The sequence below is a fragment of the Egretta garzetta genome, unplaced genomic scaffold (genome assembly GCF_000687185.1).
Source record: "Egretta garzetta isolate BGI_Z169 unplaced genomic scaffold, ASM68718v1 scaffold292, whole genome shotgun sequence".
Lineage (NCBI taxonomy): Eukaryota > Metazoa > Chordata > Aves > Pelecaniformes > Ardeidae > Egretta > Egretta garzetta.
This window is the reverse complement of record NW_009258789.1, coordinates 1,416,106-1,440,329: the sequence shown is the minus strand read 5'-3', so window position 1 is coordinate 1,440,329 and position 24,224 is coordinate 1,416,106. Positions and strand designations below refer to the sequence as shown.

Below are 24,224 nucleotides of genomic sequence, written 5' to 3'. Positions count from 1 at the left end.
AAGGAAGGAGGTGAGAGTCACCTTGTATCTTGCCGCTTGGCCTTGGGAGTTTCAGAAGAGCTCAGGGACAAGCCCCCTCTCTACATTAGATGTACTTTTGTAAAAGTAATGTTTTAGACTCTGTGGATCACATTAACATCTGAAATCTACGTTCTTTGGTTTTGCAAAAGAAATACTTAATTTTCACAAAGCATCTACATGAGCCTGTTGCTAATTGTACATTAATTTTAAGGAAAATTGGATGGCTGAGTGAGAACTGGGTGTTCAGAAGATTAATGATTGTGGCTGAAGATTACAACATGTCTAAAGAAATGCAAGAGCTGCAGAAGCAATGGCACTTCGTGGTGCAGTCCATCCACAGCAACTCAAATGTGGGTCTGGATTACAACTTTATATAATATATTTATAAAGATACTCCTTTCATAACTCTCAGAATATCACACCCCAATTTATTTAAATGCCATTTCAAAAACTTTTTTTTTTTTTTTGAGAAAATTGGCACTCCCTTTTTTTAAGTGAACACTGAGGAGCCTATGGGAAGGGCTGTCCTCCCACGCCTTTGGCAATCAAGAAGAAGGGAAGCCTGTTCTGCATTTCTGTGTTTTACTGGTATAACCATTTGAGATAGTAGAGTGGCATTTTAGTGAAATAGTTTTGCTGCTATAAAAAGAACTAAAACTACAATACATATTTCCGTAAGGGAAGGGAAATGTCTCTACTAGAGTAAAATTCCAGTGTATAGGTATGACTGCCTCTGAAAAAAACCCTTTTTTTTCCTACCAGTAACATTGTAATTGAATTCCTTACCACTTTGTGAGACAGGTATGCCTGCACTGTGCTTACACTCAATAAATGAGCAGGTTGCAGATTTTACTGAGGCATGGAAAAGATAAAAATAATCATGATTTTAAAATGTTACAGTATTTTTTTTTTGTTAGCAAATACAGTTCTCTAGATCAAAATCATAGCTGTTGAGACCCCACTGAAAGCTGGGCAGCTAAATTGTGATTTGGGGTTTTTCTACTTGTTTTCGGGGGCTGGTGGGGGGGGTGTTGTTGTTTTTAATCAGCACAAGAATGTAAGTGGGAAGTCCAAGAGAAACATGTTTGCTGTTGGTAGAATTATATTTGCTATATAGTTATCTAAATTTGCAATAAGTCCTCATGCTTTTGAAATGGAGAGGCAACAGGTGCCCTCTGTTCAAGCTGCAAACTTGACCTTTAAAAGTTATCTATGATGAGATAAAAACAAAATCTGAAATGTTTTTCTTTCATCCACAGGTTGTTGCTTTTATGAATTCTCGTGTTGGCCAATATTTAGATGACCATCCTTTTGTTGCCTTATCACTCCTGATGTTTATTGCAGTGTCTGCTATTCCTGTTGCATTTTTCCTCATTTTTGTTGTTACAACAGCCATAATGGCCTGTATCGGTGTGATAGTTATGGAAGGTATTGTATGCATGCACGCTTGTACTCACTTAGTCCCTTTTAAGGCATGATGTCTTTTCCTTTTTTTTTTCTTCTTCCTTCTGGAGTTTCCAGTTCAAGCGATTGAGGATTTCTGTATGTAGTCCTCAGGTCTCAGCAGTAGTAAAACTCTTTAATACAAGAATGGTAATCTGATTAACTGCAGTCTCTACAGGAGAAGTCGTATTTCCCTTTCTAATCTCAGCCACCAGGATATAGCTAAACCAGTTATCTTGACCGTGCGTACCTTTTATAGCAGCTAGCTAGTTGATTGCAGACTTTTTTCCCAAATGGATTGAATTTGGGGTTGTGGTAGAATGTCAGCTTTTCTAATTTGCTTGTATATAAACTTGTTTAAATAACAACCTGATTTCCTTTTATTAGGTGTGGTAATAGCCATAGGTGGCATAGCCCTCCTTTGTGTGCTGTGTGGCCTGGGTGCGCTTTCACTGGGAGTTTCTGGAGTACTGAGTGTTGGTTATGTCATTCTTTCAAGTCTGGTCAACTACTGGTGTGCTTCAAGGTGAGTACTGATGTCTTGATTCATCAATATATATTTTAATGAGAGTTAATACATGCCCTCTTTCCTGTTTAGGAAAGAGGAAATGTAAATAGTCTCTAAATCTGCATGTGCTAACACAACACAACATCAAGCAATAAAACATAACTTTGTCTCACTCAGAATATTTGTGCTTTAAATGTCATTAACACACACTCCCAAATTGGACTTTGCCTAGAGGATGAACCTTTTGCAGTTCTTTAGGATGACCTAGCTATCTCTGCTTACCTTGCAGTTGTAGAGTAATGGACAAAAATTAGTTGTAGATTTGGGATAGTCAGAGGGGTACTTAAAAGGGACAGTGCAGGCAAGATTGATAGAAATTACTGGTTTTGCTGGATGCTGCACATGCGCTGCTTGCCAGTCATGTCTCCTGGTACTTCAGGCTTGGAGGCCTATTTCAGTCAGCATCACCGTAGCCGTGCTTTTACCAAGCATCTGGCTAGGAGCGAGAGGCACCAGCAGGTTGTGCTGGAGTGCCACCTATTGCCCGTTTAAATATATACCAGGGAATGAATAATGATAATTGCTTCTTAAGCGTAGGGAAGAGCAAGAAGAAAAGTTACAGCTGCTCCCTCCTAAACTTTCTCAGTTTGGTCCTTCAGCACAGCTGCGCTTCTTGCACAGCTCTCAAGGCCACACAAACTGTGGCCTGTGAGCCCATGATATTGTCAGGATGACAGGACCATGGTGCAAGGCCCAGCATGCTTGCATTTGTTCCAGGGCTCCGTACCACTCCTCCAGGGCATGCTGCTAGGTTCATAACATTGCCCACCAATTCCAGAATAGACTTATTTTTTTCCGTAGCATATCTGAATACACAACCCAGCCCACAGACCAGTCATATTGACTTACAGCTTTGATGTTAAAACAGATAACATTTGCTCTTTTTATGTTCCTGTGTCTTTTGAGAGCTCGGGTAGACCAGTTGTGGATGTTCCAGGAGTCTCAGACAGGTTTACATCTCCCATTGTTCAGCTTTTTTTGAGTAAAAAGTTAAAAGACAATGATCTTACGGAAGAACAGACTGTAAAACTATTCTTTTCTCCTGTATACAGGGGTCAGATAAGAAAGCAAGAAGTTAATGGAAGTTTGCCACAGAAGAGTCCTGTCCTGGATCTTTCTGCCGATAATGGAAAGAATGAATAAGTGGGTTTCTCCTCACTGCCTTCATAGGCACTTAACTGTACTGCTCTGACCTTTGCAATGTAATTGTTTACTCGTTGAGCATTCAGCCTTTGTGCACTCCTTATGGGAACTGAAAAAATCAATATGCATCTTACATTGTCACTGTAAAACTAGCATTAAGAATAACCATTAAGCAGCAATGCATTGCGATACTGAGTCTATGTGCATGATGGAATGTTCCACAGAATTTGGTAAAGGGATGTAATAATAACAACTACTGTTAAGTCAATGACAGTTAGGTGAAAGAAAGGGTAGATAGCTATTTGACTTCCCATCTGTTACTGGAGTTCTGATGTACTATCTTTTGAAATTTGTATGCAGCAGTTGGTCATTTTGATACATAAGTGTCAAAGTTCAGAACACTAGAAATGTTTTGAATGTTAAAAAATTTTTAAGCCTTAACAGCCTTTGTTAAAATAAGCACACCATGCTAATGTTTTTTATTTATTATAAGAAGAAAATTGGGTTTTGTCTTATGTTATGGTATAAGCTTTTATATACCTTTAGATGTTGCATTATTCTGAAGGGATATTTTCCTTGTTCACATTGCCTCATCACATCAATAGTATGCAATTAGGTCTTGCATTTTGTCATATTTGTTTAGGTATTTAAATTGCCTGGTTTGCTTCTCAGTTGTGACTTCTTGTATGTTATTTAAACTTTTTTTCATTTTTGCAAATGCTATATTTCTAAGTATTAAGAAACTATCTAACTACATTAGTTTATTAAAGTGCTGTTTAACCAGGTTGTCTTGTTATTCTGTTTATTCTACAGTAAAAACAAGTTTTCCAGATCTGCTTCCAAGAAGGCTATATTTGGAGCTGAATTTTTCTCCTCAGTTAATATTAAAGTATATAGCTGGCCAGTACTACTGAGCCACAAACTGCAGACAGCTTGTACTACATGAGATTACTCCCCTTCTCATACATGTAAAGGACATAGAGAATCCTAAGGACTAGATTAGTGTAATAGTCCAGTTTTATATGAACCAATATGTTGTTTGAATCCACACAGACTCAAAGTTTATCTGAGCCATAATGTGCGCCACACAGTACCAGTGGTAACATTTTCAGCTGTAGTGATAAGCTGGCCCCACACTTCAGCAGTAGAGTGAAACCATCCTTAGCCCTACTCTGTGGTACTGTCTGCAGGAGACAGATAGGACCTGATGCCAGTTCATAAGGCCTTTAGTATTTACTAAATTCCAGTTAAACATGAAGGGTTTATAGAATGGAGACCATAAAAGATTTATTTCTTAATTTACTAAGTAGATAAAATGGCTTTTTTTCAGGTGCTTCAAGGTTTTATCCCAACCAGAATTTTTTTTTTTTAACTTCCAGTTGATGGTAGTATACAAGCAGTAGGAGGAAAAAAAAAACCAGGAAAAGTATTCTTCTCTGCTTTCCTTGTAAGAAAAGCTAGTGTTGTGATACACTTTATGTGACATACAGCCTGGAGAAATCCATGTAAAAGATAGAACAAAGATTTAACATTAGTATATGTACATGGCTTTTTTACATTGCTGTTATCCCCACTTTAGTATCAAATCTGCAGCTGCTGTCAATTACAGTAGAGCACTGCCAGTTTACAGCAGGTGAGGATCAGTGGCAGGGAAAAAATAGAATGCAGTTCTTAATTGTGTGGTGCTGCCCAGTGGTGCACATCACAGCTGTAGGTAATACAACCTAAAAACAAATGCCCCAGTGCATTCACTGGGCTGCAAAAAACTGGAAGAGATTGGTGTTTGCAAATGAAGAGACTCCAACTAGGTTGTATGCTGGCAGTGCTAAGGTGAATGAGGCAGTTTTTGACAGCTGGTAAATAGAATATATTACCCCTTGTGCAAATGGACTGGTGCCTGCTTTTAAGAGCTGTGAAGTACTGAAACCCACTGTTTCCAAGTACTAGAAATCCTTATGGCTAGCAAAAAGTAAGCCTTCAAATTGCATTCTAGTCATTACAGAATCCTTCCTGCCTTTCACCAGACTATTGGTCCCTCATCACCAGGATACAGTTTGAGTCTAGCTTTACTTTCTAAGTATTACTTTTCCTAGACAGTAATGCCTTCAATCTAGGAGTTTACTGGCTGTTAAGAGCAGAATAATGGTTATGAGGGAAATAAGGCAGAGATTAGTATGACTTGATAATAACACAGTCACCACCTCATTTATTTAAGGTTTCAAGTGTTTTGCCTGTTTTACATACTGAGCTGCTGTAATTTGAAACATACCTTGAAAATAAATCCCTTGTTTATCTCCTCTTCTATCAGCCTACATAAAATGAAACATATATAACTTTATTACTGTACTTGAGACCTCAAAACAAATTGAAATGGAGAAAGCACTTCACAGGAGGAAAGTAATGATGCTGTTTATCATCTGCACTGCAACTTATCAGGCATAGCCAGAAAATATGAGATTTCCATATACTTAACACAGCTTGTGCCTTTCGACTTTAGGATGATCTCGCTTCAGAATCTAAAGAGAGTAACCCCAATCTAAGCTTGCAAATCTTGCTGCAAACTTGACTTTAGGTTAAGATGATTCTTTGCAGAATTGTATTGAGATATTTATACTCAATTAGACCCTAAAAGAAAAATATGCTCTCAGTGCTGACTCCCCATCATTTTATTCAGGGGATTTTAATTACTTCCAGGCCCCATTTGCCTCTCCAGAGCACAAGTTCATTGCTTAGTCCATCAGTGGATCCTGATTCACTGCCTTCAGCACTAAAATGAAATTCTGCTCTCCCTACAAGCGTATTTCCAGCACTCTGCTGCCAGCCTGGTGACAGGCGCTGCCTCATTACATCTTGGTGTCACTTTTGCCTGATGGAAGTACAGGGAGTGGAAGAGCTGCTTTTAACCTGCATTAACAGCCTCTGCTGATGCTTAGAGCAGTGGCTTTCTGAGCAGCCCCACAGATCTCCAAGGAATCGGCAACCTTTATTCTTTCGACATGAAAAACTAACATCTTCAAGCTGCTGATGCAGACCAATTTTTACTTGACTTTAGGTTAAGATGATTCTTTGCAGAATTGTATTGAGATATTTATACTCAATTAGACCCTAAAAGAAAAATACGCTCTCAGTGCTGACTCCCCATCATTTTATTCAGGGGATTTTAATTACTTCCAGGCCCCATTTGCCTCTCCAGAGCACAAGTTCATTGCTTAGTCCATCAGTGGATCCTGATTCACTGCCTTCAGCACTAAAATGAAATTCTGCTCTCCCTACAAGCGTATTTCCAGCACTCTGCTGCCAGCCTGGTGACAGGCGCTGCCTCATTACATCTTGGTGTCACTTTTGCCTGATGGAAGTACAGGGAGTGGAAGAGCTGCTTTTAACCTGCATTAACAGCCTCTGCTGATGCTTAGAGCAGTGGCTTTCTGAGCAGCCCCACAGATCTCCAAGGAATCGGCAACCTTTATTCTTTCGACATGAAAAACTAACATCTTCAAGCTGCTGATGCAGACCAATTTTTCCCGAAGGATGGATTTTAAAACAAATCACACTGAGAGCTTGAACAGCTGCATCCCCAACAGCTCCAAGGCTGTTCAAAACTTTTCTGTACCTGGTAAGTGCAATAAACAGGTAAGTGAAAATATACTACATATATATATAATAGATATAGGCAGGGAGAAAGAAAAAAATTCGCTTATGAGATGGTTTTGAGGAAAACCTGAATATGAGTATTAATATCCATACAGTTGAGCAACATATATATCAGGTATGAATATATCTATTGAAACATATTCATTATATATGTATGCATTTGCAAGGGTCTCCATGCACCTATATAGAACGATATACACACTGGTGCTCTTTCATTCTATTGTTAATGTGTTTGTGTTCATACATAATGAAGGGAAGAGTGGGTGTACGCACATTTGATTAGACACAGGTTTTGATGTATACATTTGTGGAAGCTGCTGAGAAAGTGCCTGTGTGTGGTTAGACACAACCACACACAAAAAGCCCTTCCTCATCTTACACATGCCTAAGCAATCTGCTATTGCTTGCGTTCAGAGTGCTCGTTGTCTGTTAGAAGCCAGAATATCCACAAGGCATGTCCTCACCAGTGGTCCTGGCACAGCTGACTTTTTCCTGCCTACACTTGTCTCTGCAGGTGACCCCAGCAGGATGAGCTATGGCAGCTTCATCATGCCCACCCTGTTTGGCATTATCTGCCTGTTGGGCATTATTGGTAACAGCCTAGTTATCTGCACAGTCATAAAGAAGTCTGGCCCTAGCAGTAGCGTTCCAGATATCTTCATCATCAGCCTCTCCATGGTAGACCTGCTCTTCCTCCTGGGCATGCCCTTCCTCATCCACCAGCTGCTGGGGAATGGAGCCTGGCGCTTTGGGGAGACTATGTGCACAATCATCACTGCCCTGGATGCCAACAGCCAGTTCACCAGCACCTACATCCTCACTGCTATGTCCATCGACCGCTACCTGGCCACCGTCTACCCCTTCACCTCCGCTCGCTTCAGGAAGCGACCTGTGGCAATCCTTGTCATCTGCATGCTCTGGGCCCTTTCCTTCCTCAGCATCACACCTGTGTGGATGTATGCTCAGCTCATCCCTTTGCCTGGAGGTCTATTAGGCTGTGGGATTTGTCTGCCAGACCCCCAGAGGGACATTTATTGGTACACTCTCTACCAATTCTTCCTGGTCTTTGCCATCCCTTTTGCCCTCATCACAGTGGCCTACAGGAGGATCCTGCTCAAGATGGCTAGGTCATCAGAAGCACTGATGAGCCAAAGATGCACCAGGACACGAACAAAAAAACTGACCCGTACAGCAATTGCTATTTGCATGGCTTTCTTCATTTGCTGGGCACCTTTCCACATCCTGCAACTGGCCCAGCTTGCCATGACTCACCCCACCCTGCCTTTCTACTACGCCTACAACGTGGCTATCAGCCTGGGTTATGCCAACAGTTGTCTGAACCCCTTCATCTACATCTTGCTGGGCCAAAATTTCCGGAGGCAGCTTGGGGTCCCTGTAAGGCCAGCAGCTGCAGGGCAGGCTTCCCCACATGGCAGCAAAAGCATTCAGGGGGATGCAACTGAGTCAGGGCAGCCGCTGCTGCATTTGGTGTCCATTTCTGGCAGGTAGCAAGACCTGCAGCAATTAGGGTGTGCCCCACAAGCCAGCCACTCTCCTTTCCCACCCAAACACACAGGCAGTGGCAGGCAGGTGAGCACCATGCATCACATCTCCTGCGGGATGGATCTTTACTGGCCTGGAGACAAAGTAGTGGCACAGCATTTGGGCAGAAGCTTTGTTTGGCCTCGTGTTCTTATTTACATCTTCCCTGACTGCTATGAATTATATGGTCCCCAGGAGAAAAGCTTTCAGACATATTGTTAAATTAATCCGCGCACTAAATATTTTGGTACAAAACCCCAGAGAAGCAGCAGCCCAGGGCCAAGCCACCACCACCATTTAAAACTTGGGGATTTTTCAAGTTTACTTCTTGCTTTAGGCTATAAGGAGGAGAGAAGGAATTTGCACTGGCCTAGATCAGTCCCCCAACATGGTTCAAGAGTGTAACACACTTTATGAAGACTTTAAAAAATAGGACAATCATGTTTTCATCTCCTAACACACCAGCTCCGTGACATCTTTAACAGTGGGGTGAGACATCAATAATTTCCTGTCACTTTAAAGCCAGAAAAATTACTCATTTTCCAGAGTCAGCAATCGTCAAGAAGTCCAATAAATATTCTCAAATATATTTAAAAACAACCAGATTGATTTATTCGCAATCCCTCCAAGAGACAGCCTGTACCGTCTTGGCAGGGGACAACAGCAACTCAAGTTAAACAGTAGCTGTCGCTAAGTTACCAAGTTACTTTGCAGTGGAAAGTAACCATTAGATTCTATCTACATTTAAAAAAGAAAAAAGAATAGTTTTTTACCATTGGCAGTGTGTGATGTGCACACATATTGTAGTATTTCCTCAGCTGGCAGCAAGCCTTTAGTAAATACACCTCTTGAAGCATATTGCTCAGGTTTTCAACATGATTGTAGGCAGCTCAGTTTTCATGTGCCCATTTTGAGCAATATTGAAAGGACTTGAGAGTAGAAACCACAGAGCATCCATTCTCTGACAATCAAACCACTTTGCTGCACATGGCAACCAAAAATCACCAGGCTTTAGTTTTAAAACGCTATTATTCTACTAATAGCAGGCACCTATATCTAGAAAAATGGGCAAAAGCAAAGGTTCTACCCACTCCAGTTTTAAAGAAACATTTACCTCTTTTTGGTAGATCAGTTAAAGCTGCTTAGAAACTGCTGTTGTATTTAAAAGGATCATAAAGACCAGATCAAATTCTTTATAATGAATGTTCCATTGCTAGAACACACAACCTACTCCAATTTTAATAAATTAAAAACATCATTACTACCTTGATTTATTCCTGCTCCTGTAAAGTAACCAAACATCAACACTACAAATGAAGAAATATATCCATGATTATTTATATGCACTCCGTAACCTGGAGGATCCTTATCTCCAATTCTAGATTTTCAGGAGCTATTTATTTTATTTTAATGGCACATTAATTCAGCAAGAAACTATTACAAAACCACATATCCAGCAATCCCTGAGGCAAGGCTGTCTCCGCTAGCTTCACCAGGCACTTTCCAAGAAAAAGCAATAAAACCCTCATACCTCTCTCAAGTGAGAACACTCAAAGCTTTAGATCACAGCTCATATGCAGATACATGGAGACACATGGCCAAAGCAATCTAATCCTTTCCCCTGGATTTCCTTTATACCCTCATCTTTTGCTGAAGGGAGCAGGCATTGCTTAATAAACTCAGCAGACACTGAAGCAAGTGATTTTATTCCACCTCAGAGTCTGACCTCACATGAACTGTTTCCTTCTGCATTTTAAATTGATTTTTCATTACGTAATTCATTCTGTCATCAGCACTTATCAGGAGCTAAAGCTATGAATTCTCAATTACCAGCAGGTAAACATGGAGCAGTTTCACTCCTGCTGCCCTGACCTTTGCATGCTCAGTCACTGTCATTTTAAAGCTTCTCACCATGTCCTTTATTAATAAAAGCTGCTTTCAGAGCTGTGCCACCACAACACTAGCATGTTTGTGACAGGGATATACTGAAGAAATAAAACTAGGTCAGGATAGACCAGGTGTTTTTACTGGAGACATTCCTGCAGAACGGCACCAGCCCAGCAGGGAAACAGCAGGATTCTTTCCCACCCCAGTGGCACCATTCCCAGCTGGGTCCTCAGCCTGCCCAACCCCAAGGACCTGGGTCACCAGTTCTTTGGACATGAATGCGCTTCAACAGGCAGCTACTCCTGCAGGCCCTAATCCCTGCATCCTGGAGGACCCCAAACAGCCCAAGTCTTTCAAAGAAGATTTGGAGCAACCAACTTTGCTACAGTTCCTGAAGCAGCTGCTTGAACTCAAGCTGCAGAGACCCCAGTGCTATCTCCACCTGCAACAGGTTCATTGACATGCTTAGCTTATGCCTCCTCTTGCTGCACCATCACTCATGCTTTGCGCTCCTGCAGGCATCAGAAGAGCGGGACATCAGGCCTGAATGCAGTAAAGGAATCTTTGTAAAGCGAGCTTAAAAATTCCACAGTTAACACGCTTCAGCAAGGGACTGAGAGACACCAGCACTTGTACAGGAAGAGGGAAGGAATGCATACGGCCAGGCTCTAAGGTAAATTATTTACAAAGTAGGGGGAAAAACCAAACCCCTGATTTCCTTGATTTTAATAAGTTACATGAGTCTCATTCAAACTTCCCCTGCAGTGTCCACAAGTAAGAGCACATCTGAACAACTCTAGGAGAACTAAAGAGTGAATCCTCCCAGAAGCTAGGGACAGATCTCATGCGCCACGCCTGACAGTCTGCCCCATAGCAGACAGTATTAGCCAGGAACCAGCCAAGAACAACCTTCCCTGCGTCCTGGATGGCTGCCATTGTGTGCTACCTTTGTCTCACCTCCCCAGCTATTAAGAATAGTACAAAAGGTAGAAGTCAGTGAGCAAAAGTAAAGCTCTTGCCTACACCTTTACTAAAGATAAAGGTATTTTAAACATCCTCACTAGTGCAAATCTCCAGATTCATATACACAAGCTGTGTGAGAAATAATTTATAGGGATGTTGGCCAGCATTTATCTTTTCCAGAGCATTCATATGACAGTCAACATAGTGTTACTCAGTAAATTCCAACTGTCCTAGAATAGAGGTTCAAACTCCATCTAGCAATAAGAAACAAATAAGCGCTTCACTGCCTGAACATGCACCAATCTTTTCCCACACTTAGCAATGAGGAGAAAGATAGAGGGGGAATATTAAGAATATCAGCTTTGTTTGGCTCAGAACTGCTAAAAGCCCATGCAGTTAAGCACAACATGCTGTCAAGTACATAAACCCTTTTCAAGTACTTTTCTAACTTCTACAGAAATACTTCACCTTCTATCCAAGTGCTAAGTCAACAGGACTTAAGTATAGTAGGTGGTTTGCTAGACAATAGCCCAAGTAATCATTTCAACCCTTACACCATCAGGCTGGCAATAGACAGTGGAAGTGACTTGCAAATAAATGGCTCTAATGTGAAATTCATAGTCTCTTTGTACTTCTGTTGACAGTATAACTGTGATTAACAGCATAAAGCCTTCCTAATGAACATGTTCTTAGTACTCTATAGTCTCCTTGCATGGAATTTACATTAATATTTAGAAAGTGTACCCTAAAGTCTATTGTATTAAAACCAGCTCATTAAAAATGCTTATTCAGTGAAGTAGGGGCTGTGGCAGATGAGCCCCCAGCCCTATGCTATTTGTGTACAGTATGCTGGACAACCAGAAGTAGCAGAAACTGTCCACTGACTTGATCTGAAGCCCTGCACACCCAGAGAACATGGAGCTGAACTTGTGACAATCACTCCCTGTTTACAGAATTTTGCCAGACAATGTTTAACCTAAACCCGTTACACTCATAGTGCAAAAGAGCACTTCCATCCCTTTTCACTGTCACATGCAATTGTATTTTTATGCCTCATTTCCTTGACTGTGTAAGGCAATGTGTACAGAATGCAAAATAAAAAGCACAGTTGCATGACTGAAACTGCCTCACTTCAAATGGACTGTTACATCTACATATATCACTGCCCTCATCTGTACCAAAAGCTGCAATGAACAACTGCAGTGACATTTTAAAAACATATACTGACCTTTTAACAAAACTCATTTACTGTATTTCTTGCCATATTGAAGTTCCAAGTGCTACCACCTTTCATGCCAGGTTAAAGAAAAATCTTAGGCTTGATTTATGAGATGGTAAAACTGAAAAACCCCCAAGATATCTGTGTGCCTCAAACGTGCAGCAAGTCTTTAGCAACTCAGTGGTTTTGCTGCTACAAGCTCTAGGATGGAAGACTTCTAATGTATTTGTTTTGGATACAATTCCAAACATTTCTGTATTTAAAAGTGAAGCACACCTAAACCTCCCTAATCCCAGCACTTTAGTACTCTGTCACTATTTGGTTTAGTGCAGAAGACTGCTAATACAAGTCACATTCTTCACATGTAATTACAGAAGCAGAGTTTTCCCTGAAAAGTAGTATTTTGGTATGAAGCAAAAGCAAAGGAAAACAATACCATACAAGTGAAAGGCATGAAGGACAGGAACTCTGATCCTGGTGATGACAGCAGGGGTAGGAAATAGTGTAGCAAGCTAACATTCAATTGAACAGCACTATCCCAGTTATCAAGTCCTAGGGGAATGGAGACCAGTTGCAGTAACCCAGCAGAACATGAGGAACCCACAGGTCAAACTCAGTCTAATGAAGTTAGCCCAGTACAAGTAGTCTTTAGAGAAGGTGGCAGTAACAGAGGCAGCATTAACACTGTTCTCTCTGCCTGCAGGCTAAATACTACATGACTGCCTGCAACCTAATGGTATTTAGTTTATATGGTTACATGATAATTTCCTTCAAACTTACTTGAAAATATTCCTTTAGGAATAGTTAGACATAAAGAAAACTTACTAGAAAGCTAGAAAATTATGTATTGCTCCACACTTCTTTATAAGCCAAGAGCCTCTTAGGCAGGGGGAGAGAGAAAAATAAATGTCAACTCTATTTTGCTTCAGCATGTAAATGTTACAGACAAGACAGCTTTATTACTCACAGCCCTTTTTTCCCTTTCAAGAAACACTATTTCCTCCCTCAATTTTCAGAGACCCCAAAATTACATATTCCTGCCTGGTGCCCCTGTTGAACAGCCATGGAACTTCTGGCCACCAGAACATCAGCTCTGGCAGCAGGAAGAGTCTGTTCTACTTTGTGGGAGTTTTCTTAACATCTGCTGTATTCAGAAGAGGCAGGCTCCAGCTTCACTGTAACTATCCCTTCAAGGCCCCTGTGTAATTATCTAATCATACAGTAAGGAGGAAGAAGGCCAGGGGTGGTTTTTTTCTACAGTATGTTTTGAAGCAAGTGCTAGGTGTTACTAAGATTTAACTAAACCCAGGTTTTAATCCCCAGCTGCAGCCCAAGCTCATGTACAAGAACAGCTGGAAGAGCTGCACATACTACAGATGTTGGCACACCACATATTTTTTTTAAAAAGCAGTTGAAGGGAATCACAATTCCCAACAAAAGCATTTAATGAGCATTTAAAAAATTAAGTTGGCTGCAGAGTCCAACAGGAACATAGTACAGCAATGGGAGATTTCAGAATAAAAAGGTAGGAAATTCAGTATTACAATCATCTGTTGAAAATTCAGCTTTAATAAGGAAATGTTAAGAGGCCTAGCAGTATTCCGCTTCATAAGTTGTTGCAGGAGAATACACAGTAGCCATAAATAATTGGCAGAGTAGCAGTGCTACACCAAAGACTCTCTCTACCCTGACAGATAGCAGAAAGCCACAAGAAAAGTAAAGGCAAACAAACCTGAAAAAGATCCAGCAAACAGAAACATTTTTCTACAATCCATAATTGGCCTAAATGATTTATCACGCAAGATAACAAAGGCTAGGAGCAGTAGAACCAGAATAGCTTGCTAGTAATGAGCAACAAACCTATTCATGATCCTTTCAGGGCTTTGGTTTTAAACCATTGTTTTTCAAAGCACCCCATTACCCCTGGCTGACCACTACTGCAATACATGTAACCTAGCAGATTAAAAGCATTAGATAAGGACTCAAGCAGCCAGAATTTTAACCTCCAGAGTCCAAGCATAAAAAATGCATTTATTTGCTTATCAATAATCATGAACAGGCTCCCTCTGTACCTCCTTTTCCCTAAAAACACTAGTGAGTTTATTGCCTTTCTTCTAAGGAAGCTTTGAGGCTTACAAGTAGAGTGCAGAGGATGGTTCTTGCTCCCTTTAACTGGGCCAGTTGGGAAAACTTGTCTGTTACCCAGACAGCTACACCACAGATACCTCATTTAGAAGTTAAGTGACAGCAGAACACAAAATCTGTTCTGGTAAGGGTGACATTTTTCCTACTTGAGAGAAGTGTTCTTGGCTTTGTTATTAACTGCTGGAATCTCCCAAATAGCCAACTAATTGGTCTGCAGGGAACAGAACAAGCAGACAGGGCATAAAAAAAAAAATCTTTTAACACATCACTAACAGCAATATATCTAAAAACAAGGACCAGACCTACAAAGGTAGATATGGCTTAACCACAGAAACTACTACTAACTGCAACAGAAGAGAAGGTAGCAATCAGCTGGCACATGTGGAGCATGAAATGATTCCTTTCAAGAGTTTAATATCAATTAGAGGCAGATGCCAAGCACCTGCTAGTTAATGAGAAATAAAGCTGATGTTCAGTATGAGAGACCTGGACCAGGCTATCACTAGCTACAAGGTCCACCTCTCCTTTGGGTGCTCATGCCCCCATACCACAGGCAGGCTGTTGGTTGCCTGCAGGGTAACTGATATAGCCACAGCAGTCTAATGGAAGGCAAGCATGGCCAGTAGGAAGGACAGCTATGCTTCAGGATTCTGCCAAGTAGAGGTCATGAAATACTGCTTATTTTAATATAGCCCCAGCTAAACCAGTAGTGAGTTTATACTGACTATTTGGTTATTGCTGTAAAGGGTCTAGAGGATGCTGGATTACCAACATTAGGCCTAAACACCACAAGTTAACTGCACAGTTAAGGAATACTGCTTAAATAGTATTTTTTCTTCAGTTAAATCCTTTTCTACAGTCCCAGGAAGAGGCAGGAGCACTCTATGGAATCATAAGACAACATGTTTCACAGTATTGGAAGAAATTTAGTTCACATTATGGGGTGACTGACAAGGTACTAAGGGGGCAAGGAAATTATCTAATATAGGGGAAGCTGCTACTGTCCCTTGAGTCTTACCCAAAAGCTTGAGCTTTTAAAAGCTTCAGTTCTAGTTTCAGTTAGAGCACTTTGAGGGAGAGTGAGAGCTGTGCCACTGCTCAGCAAGACAGACATCCATCTTTGCCCAGTCTAGTTCCTTGAATGCCATACAGCAAGAACTCCAGAGCTACACAACTCATCCAGAATACTCACAATTCAAGTTTATTTGTAAAAAATACACTAATACACCATGTTTACCAGGAATGCTCTTCTCTTCAGGAATTTAAGAAAAGTCAAAGATAGTAGCATTATGGCCACCAGAGAGAGAATGCCGACAGCAGTCATTGTAATGCCAGCCCATATTTCCTCGCTCAAGAGAGCGCTCCCTACAAAGCAACCAGAAAAATACAGTTTGTGCACATAGCTCTTCACTAAGCCTAAGAAACATACGTTAGCACCAAATTTGCTTTGTACCTTGGGTTGCAGACCATCCTTCTGGCACAAGGAGGACAGGACCCTGCAAGCTCACCACTGCAGAGTTCATACCTGGCATTCCACTCTCTACAACAGTAATGTGGTAGAGGTTAGCTCCTTTGTACAATGAGTCATCTTAGATCTGTACAACCCAACATCTGTTTAGACTTGCCTCGTTTGCTTCTAGATGGCCTAGGGCATCTTGTCATACATAGAGGGGAGTCTGGTTGAAAACGGTCACAGATCAGGACACTGCAATGGAAGTATACCTAGGACAAAGAAATCAGTTCATTCATTTTGGGACAATAATTGCTCCTACTTGCTCCTTTAAGACAGCAAATGTCACCTACTAGGCCAGGGAGGGCTTTGTCACCAGAGACAAAGGCAAAAGTCTTCAATTCCAGCCTTTGGCGATAGTTAGCATAGCTGACACCATGCCCCACAGGATGAAACACAGTCCTGTAGCTGTCCAGGTCATACTCACACCTGCCAACAGGTAAGCAGCAGCAAGTCAGAATAGTGGGGTGGAAATCAGTAGTTCATTTTTTTTTTTAAAAAAGAGCAGGAAGAAACAGTTTGAAGTAGGGGGCAGACATCCTCCTACAAGTTCCAGCTATACCAGAGCAGCAACACCAAGGTACTTTGAAGGCCACCTAAAGTGAAGCCCTTGTACTTGCGGCTCTGTTCCTGAGGGTGAGGCAAGGGAATTAGGGAATCCTCCCATGCACTGCCAGAAGTGCTTTAATTACTCTGGCAGGACACTCACCCATCAACAACAATATTCCACTGGGGAAGTGAGCTTGGATCTTGTGAAGCTGTTGCCCAACAGTCATCCAACACCAAATGGAGGTTGGGATCATTGCGGTTCAGGACCTGGACTTCCAGGAAGATGGGCTGCCGTAGGTACCTTACTATTGGGTACTGATCATCATGGTATGGCTGCCTGTATGAGTTATCTGCAAAACCCAAAGCCCTGTTAGATAAGCCAGTGTACACAAATGAGTCCTGAAAAAACCTCTGGTCTAGAGCTCTTCAACAGCAGTCAGTCCATCAGCTGCAGTTCATCCTAGTCTCACAGATTTAAGGCATCTGCCTTAAGTAACATGGGTGAGAGGGAAGGGAGCACATCAGGTCATTAGAAGCCCATACACCAGAACAGTTCACTCCTACATCCTTCCCCCCCATGAGCTCAGTTGCCTCCCAGCCACTAGAGCAAAGAGTCAGCTTTACCTGGGTAGCTTAGAAGAACCAAGGAGAGGGGACCTTGGTTCACTGAAGAAGCCAGAGCAGGAAGGTTGTCCACCCTTATACTGAGGGAGGCATCACCATTGTTGAAGGAGCACAAGACTGTTAGCCTGTAACAAAGAAGGAGCAGGTAAACCTCATGGTTATGTATAGGACATCCAGGACTATGTATTACTCAAAGCTATGGATTACCCAAAGAAGTTTCCAGACACACCTGAGTTCACTATCCCTTGAGATCTTGCGCAGTGGAAAGTCTGCCCATAATGCCTTCACCTCATTCTCATAAACAATCTTCTCACCATCAAACTGCAAATAAACAGCATTAGTGAGGGCATTCCCAATGCATGAACCCCTCCTCCTCAATCCTGGCCATGCACTTACCCAATACCTGGTCCCACATCTATTCAGAGGGACATGAAACCAAACCCTGTCATTCAAAGATGACTTAAAGGCTGGCCGGCATGCAGGATCTCTGAGCCTAAGGGTATCCAAGTCTAGTGGTGGTGTAGTACTATCAGCAAGGACTTCAAATTCCATGTACCCATCCTGGGTGCATACAGCAGCTGTAAGAGGTACACATAAATTATGGCAGTCATTGACAGCTCAGCCTGCCAAGAGGTGTTGTGTTCTGGCTAGATATACACTTTCCTATGACAGAGTAGTTCAAGAACATGCCCTGCTGAAGGATTGCCATCCAAGCAGCACATGGGCCAAGTCTGCTGTAGAAGTCAGTCACATACCTATTGGCACATGCTGGCCACAGGGGCACTCTGGATGCATCACCATTGCCACAGTCTCCCCATGAAAGTGAAAAGCCAGTTTCAAGGAGGACATGTAGGACTGAAGTCCTGAGCAGCTCTCCCCATGTAGCTGAAAGACAAGAGTTACTCTCCCAGAGTGCAACAGCAAGAGCTCATTTTAACATGCACATCAGTGTTTCACTTGCCCTGAGACCACAGTGCTCCTCATGCTCAACTAGTTTATTAATTTGCATTGCTCCAGGCATGCAAAATACCAACCCACTCCAAGAGGAATATTTTCACCTCCAACTGTTTTTGCCAAGAGACTTCATGAAATCCAAACTAACTGAGTGATGCTTACTTATTATAAAGTCAGTTTGCATTCACCTTAAACCACAACTGCCCTCAGCCAGCCACAGGGCACACAGCTGACTTCACATATGACAAGTCAAGGCCAAAGCTACTGTGCTCTGGTTCTCAGTAAGCACCATTAAGTTGTGGTCACACCAGCTCCTGTGACCTGAGGACCAGAACTCACCCTGGACTTCAGGATACCCCTGCTAATATGCAGCTTGACCCCTCTTTCTGTGTCCAAAGCAATCCCATTTTCCTGAAGCTTGTCCATGGGGATGGTCTTATCCTCTATATCCACAGCCATAAGGGTCCCTGGGAAGGCTGGGATGGCAACAGTCATGTGTGTCGCATTACAGGTTGCTGGACCTGCAACAACAACTTTGTTAACTATAACATCTATTTCCTCAGGGCAGAAGGCAACCAGGTTTGGACTTACTCCATGCATTACCTGGTACACAAATCATTCTTGACTCCACAGTCAGTCTGTGTTCAGGAGGGCCATATGCAAGCTGGAATGCCACAGTGTAGAGCACCTTATCATTGTGCTGACAAAGAAGATTAGGTCTATTAGAGACTACTCAGCTCATGATCCATCATAAGACCAATGCTGCAGGGCTAAATACTGTCTGGTTCAGGACCTGGTGCTGTTCATGTTTGCAATAACATGTTTTCAATTTCTTCCTATCTCAACATCTGTTCAGAAAGGACCTGCTCATGGGACTGCCAGTCAGATGTTCACAGGACAGGCTATAGCTAGGATCCCACTTACATAGATGCCCATCAGCTGTGCTTCCCAACTTTATAGGGCTGGGCAGTTCACAGAAGGCAGATACCTAGCCTCTGTTAAAGCAGCACCAATTCTGTGTTCACCTACCTTGTAGGAAACAACTCCAGTGGCAGTAAAGGCCACCTGAAAGACCAGGTTGTGGCCATCAACTAGCAAATTATAGCCTTGCTGCATGGCTTGCCCAAGGCTCAGCTGATGTATTCTGGTTCCATCATCAATTGACAGAGTCCAGGTCATTGGAGTTGGTGGAACCTGCAAAGCAGAAGAACCTTCCTTAGGAAGGCAAGACATAGCCACACAGGATCAGCAAGGCATTACAGTTCTTCACTCTGCAGGGCTGCCACCTTGCAGGTATTATATTCAAGCTCCCTGTATTGATAGTACAGGATTAATCTTCCCAAGAAGATGCAGTTACACCAGAAGAGGTAACTACTCCAGCTTGGAGACAGACTCAGTTTAAATCCAAAATCCATGCATTCCCACACCCTCCCTTTGCAAGACAGAAGGCACATACCATATGCTCATCACTGAAGCTTGGAATGAGTCTTGGGAAAGTAATCTGGAACACAGCACAAAGGTTAAACCACAGGAACAGACAGTGGTCACAACCCTACAACTTCCTAAGAAAAATCTCCACTATGGTTTTCCAAAGCAGACAGCTGGCACCAGCATCTCGGTTTCCCCTGCAGTAGGGCTGGAGCCAGACCACGTGCATCATTAACAGCCATTTGCAAGCTAGCTCTTCAAAGGGCTAGTGGTCATGCCAAGACAGACACACAGCCAGACCTCCCTGAAGCTTTCCTCATCTTTCTGCAGATCCCAGCCATGCAGTCCCAAGAGATGGCCAGCCCACCTTGCAAGCCTCTAAGCAGGATCTATAGCATTCCCATTCTTCTACTTACCGCCATGGAGTCTTTTGTACAGTTCGTTACACCAGCAAAGAAAGGAGTAGTGATTTCATCTGCATGAACAGCATTGCAGTAAGCGCTGTAGGTTACATTCTTCTCTTCTCCCACTGTGTCATTCACCGTCAGCCTCAACATTAGCTGGTGCTGACCATGCTATAGACAGAGACATTAATTAGAAAGAGGCAGCAGTACTCACTGCAGCATGAGGACAACTAAAAGCCTTTGAGACTAAACTGTAACTTCAGAGTTGTTTTAGGTGTTTATACCAGTGCAAAGACACAATGAGCTGTCATTTTAGAAGCTTATGGAAAAGTACAGGTTCTCTAGGAACACATAGGGTAACAGAGCTAGGTTGAAGAGCAGAGAATACCAGGAAAACTGCAGGAGTCAGGAAGAAAACCTTCAAGGACTGGCAGGCTGTAGTACCAGAGAGTCAGCTGTTCAAGAAACAAGTTAAATACCAAAACTAAGAACCTTGTGGTATTTCAAAGCTTAAAAGCAACCAATACCAGCAAATCCTCCATTTTTGAGGCTAGCTTGGGTTAGTCTCCCACTTACAGTAGTAGGAGTACAAGGAGACTTACTCCACCTCGACAGCTATTAAAAACTACTTCTAGCATGAACAGCTCTTGTAGAGTAGTTCAAGCATTTCCATTCTTGAAGAAAGTTAGAGCTAGAAACACTATAAGCCCAGTTCTGACCAAGAAAAGCCACATGCCATCACAGCACCTTCCCAGAATTGAGACCCCTTTACCTCCAGACTAGTGCAGTTGACAAACAGGACACTGAGCAACAGCCTCTCATAATCCACAGTGTGGTCACAGGACACCATCTCCTCACCACTCACATCTAGGGAGAAGGGAGAAGATTAGCCCTGCAGGCAGGCATCTGCTTTCAAGCTGCAGCAGCAAGGACTGAGCCAGGCCAGTAGCAATACCTACCCACAAGCCACACATGCCAGGAGTAGTTACCAAGCTCTCTGGAAAACTCAACTTCCATCCCATCGCTGTGACAGGTCACACTCTCTGCAGGGGGAAGACCACAGTCAGCTCCGCCATCACCCTCCTGGAGCCATGCACTCTGCAAGCCCTCCAGCTAGCCAGTCCTGCTTCAGAGTCCCCTGCCACACCAAGGTAGAGCAGAAGCAGCTCTAAGCAAACCTAAAGCCCACATCCACGCCACTACCAGCCCAGAGAGGCCTCATTACCCAAGAGATCCTGATCCCCCAGGTCATCAGCACAAGGGGCTAAGGGCAGCAAAAAGCCAAACAGGAGCAGCAACCTGCAAGAAAAGGACCAAATGAGAGAGCAGTAAGTAAAGAACCCAGCTCCCCATCTCAAACCCCACTCACCACATCCTTGAGGTGCACAAGCACCACTGCTCCACAAAGAGCACAATCTCCTCACTGCCACCACAAGCTTGCTCCTTGGCTGCCCAGGGAGGATTATATAGGGGATGGTGTTGGCTCCACACAGGTGCAGACTTTCTGCTGCCTGGGGGACGGAGAGCTTGCACCTGCCTCTTGTTGAGATGCATCTCTGCTGTGAAGAGGAAAGTTTGCAGGAGACTTTAAGGTCATATTAAGTCTTTGGCATGGGTGGTTGTTTCCTTCTGTTTTTAAGGCATTTTTGACTTGCTCTGGTATTTTGCTCCCTTCATTCCCTTGTCAGATGTCACACAGAAAAATGTGCAACTTTGGGCAGTCATTTTTTTAAAAAGGAGATTTCTGTGCCCCTGATTTTCTGATAGTTTAAAAAATTCCACTGGTAGGTTTGTATGTAACTGACGATATTTTGTTCCCCTGTACGGGCAAATCTGCTATGCTGATATAGATCTAATCAGGAGGAAAACATGACTGGCAGGTTAAGGAAGAGAAGTCCTAGATCAGATCTTTAGACTGGAAGATCTCTGGAAGCTTTGGTTGGACTGTTGTTGTTCAAAGCTGTGGGGAAGAGGCCTGGGAAGAAAAAAAATCTCATATTTATGTTATCTTTCAGCTTCCCCAATGCTTTTGAATTCACACAGACTTGTAAAAATACCCCAAAGACTCATATTTTTAAAAGTAATTGAATTCTTGAGATGTGAGAAAGCAAAAAGATAGATCATAGGAACAGAGGAAAATTAGTATTATGGAAAAGTAATTTAGGAATGGGATGTTAAATTGGTCTTCAGGGAATAATACATTTTGTATTAATGTACCATGTATTAATGTAAAATGTATTCATTTATATTTCTTTTTACAGTTACAGAACTGTGCCTAGAGCAGATTTTAGACTTTCCCAGCCCAAGCGACAGTAGCCTCATTTCTCTAAATCTTTAAAAGCTGTGACAAAGAGCTTGTCCATCAACTGCTGGCAGGTACCGAAGTGCTGGGAGCCTGGATGGGACAACCTGGATGGGTGGGGGCAGATAGCTGCAGAGCGTGTGATTGCCAGCAGTGCCCTGTGTAGCAAAGCGATGTGATCCATGCAGGCAGAGCAGATGACTGGTGTAAGCAGTTTAGACACATACGTTATTTAGAAGCATCTCTTTAACTCTCATCCTTGCGAGATCATAGCAAATGTAGAGCTAAAGCTATCATGCAAGTGGGGATATCAAGTGTGCCTGATGCCACTCATGGCAATAAGCAGGCACTAGCTTGGATCCGTAACCACGCCAGAGTAAATAGCATCTGATGTTAGCAGCACAAAAAGAAATTGCACTTCTGCTTCTGCCATCAATAGGATTAGTGTGCGGATAACCTTTGGCAAGAAATTAACTTCCCAGAAACTCTTGAATTCACAAACATACATCATGTACCTTATTTTATCTCTCTTTTTTTAATAATGAGATTCATTTTTCTCAAAAACAATGATTATACAGAAAACGAATGAGAAAAACTCCGGAGCCTTATACAAGTTTATTGCATTATGTATCTATTATTATTTAGCTTGGGTTTAACTAACACAGCAGGGGAAAAAAAGTGTTTCAAGTACACATCCTTTAGAGAATTACCCAGGTGAGGTACTTGCAAGCAGTCAAAACCAATGAGAGGTAAACATACTCGTAATTTCCCTGCCCCCAATTCCCAGCTTCATTAACTTGGTGGAAAAGCTCCAAGTCCCAAGGAGCTTTGGATCATGTTCCCAGTGTTTGATTGACACCGGGCTGGTAAAAGCTTGATCTTGCATCATGCCGGAGTCATGCTGCTAGCCCGGGGGAAACCTGCGGAGGCTTGGGCAGCAGCAATGCACGGCCCCTTTGCCCGTCCTTGACTGCTGGAGTTAACTCAGGGTTTTGCCAACTCCCAAATGCCTTGTAACAGGTTGTGGCTTGTGTAGCTGAAAGGTAGTGTTGGGCCAGACAACATTTAACACTTAGAGCAACACTACTGGCACAGCCACCAGAGCTGGGTTTGCTATGTGGTGCAAGTTAGCAGCTCCCAGTATCAGTCTTGAAGTATGTAGGTTTCTTGGATGTAATTCATCAGCATGTGCTAAAATAATTAGTTGTTGCTTCACTTATCGTGTCTGAATTTGCAGCTTAAGCCACAGGGGAAGCATGGCCATTCCTCCTTCCAAAAAATTCAGTTCCACCTGTCCGAGTTGTTGAGCCTGTAACAATAACCACAGCCCGAGTTACAGGTAAACAGCTAATTCATGCCCTGAAACACAAAACTAGCTCCACGACTTTCCTTTTTTTTTTCTGCTGCAAAACCCTGCAAGGTCTCCTCTTTCCATCCTCTGCTTTTCTCTTTCACTTGTTTGATTTCCTAACTTCTGGGGAAAAAAAATTGCCCAAGAGCAGTGCCAAATGCCCCCGAGCATTGGGGCATTACGTGCCATCTCCGGAGAGCACCCATCACCTCAGCATAGATGGGCTTTGGCTGTCCCTGTCCCTCACACACTGGCAGCAGGACAGCATTTGAGACACCAATGAGCTCAATGTTGGCTTTCCTTGGGACTGTTTGTAACACTGCTGGTGATATCATGGGAAAAAAAACAAGAAAAAGGCTTTAGCAATTCCAAGAGCCCAAATGCCAGGTCAGGACTCCTGCTTTTCAGCATTCACAGCAAAAACACTTATTCACTGTGATACAACGGATAACACGACTGCTTCCAGCCCTACAAAAGTCCCCCAGTCTGCTTTTATATGCCCAGTATGGCCAGGTATCGA

The 24,224-nt window shown here is 42.7% G+C and overlaps 3 protein-coding genes across 3 annotated transcripts; 2 read left to right on the top strand and 1 right to left on the bottom strand.

Moving 5' to 3' along the window:
- Nucleotides 1–236: 236 nt before the first annotated feature.
- On the top strand, nucleotides 237–3,848 carry TMEM159 (transmembrane protein 159). Its single transcript, XM_009649552.2, has 4 exons — nucleotides 237–371; nucleotides 1,281–1,449; nucleotides 1,852–1,990; nucleotides 3,085–3,848. The coding sequence occupies exons 1-4, from the start codon at nucleotides 276–278 to the stop codon at nucleotides 3,173–3,175; spliced, it is 495 nt and encodes a 164-aa protein (XP_009647847.2). The 5' UTR covers nucleotides 237–275; the 3' UTR covers nucleotides 3,176–3,848.
- Nucleotides 3,849–6,703: 2,855 nt separating this feature from the next.
- LOC104135832 (melanin-concentrating hormone receptor 1-like) lies at nucleotides 6,704–8,335 on the top strand. Its single transcript, XM_009649517.2, has 2 exons — nucleotides 6,704–6,788; nucleotides 7,341–8,335. The coding sequence occupies exons 1-2, from the start codon at nucleotides 6,704–6,706 to the stop codon at nucleotides 8,333–8,335; spliced, it is 1,080 nt and encodes a 359-aa protein (XP_009647812.2).
- A 7,466-nt stretch (nucleotides 8,336–15,801) lies between these two features.
- Nucleotides 15,802–22,373, bottom strand: ZP2 (zona pellucida glycoprotein 2). Its single transcript, XM_009649551.1, has 18 exons — nucleotides 22,363–22,373; nucleotides 21,277–21,350; nucleotides 21,011–21,094; nucleotides 20,824–20,918; nucleotides 20,064–20,222; nucleotides 19,676–19,720; nucleotides 19,249–19,413; nucleotides 18,823–18,919; nucleotides 18,559–18,740; nucleotides 18,021–18,150; nucleotides 17,662–17,843; nucleotides 17,495–17,586; nucleotides 17,266–17,390; nucleotides 16,802–16,991; nucleotides 16,386–16,521; nucleotides 16,204–16,304; nucleotides 16,036–16,118; nucleotides 15,802–15,947 (listed from the first exon to the last, which is right to left on the bottom strand). Exons 1-18 carry the CDS (start codon nucleotides 22,371–22,373, stop codon nucleotides 15,802–15,804), a joined length of 2,097 nt encoding a protein of 698 aa, XP_009647846.1.
- Between the last annotated feature and the right edge of the window lie 1,851 nt (nucleotides 22,374–24,224).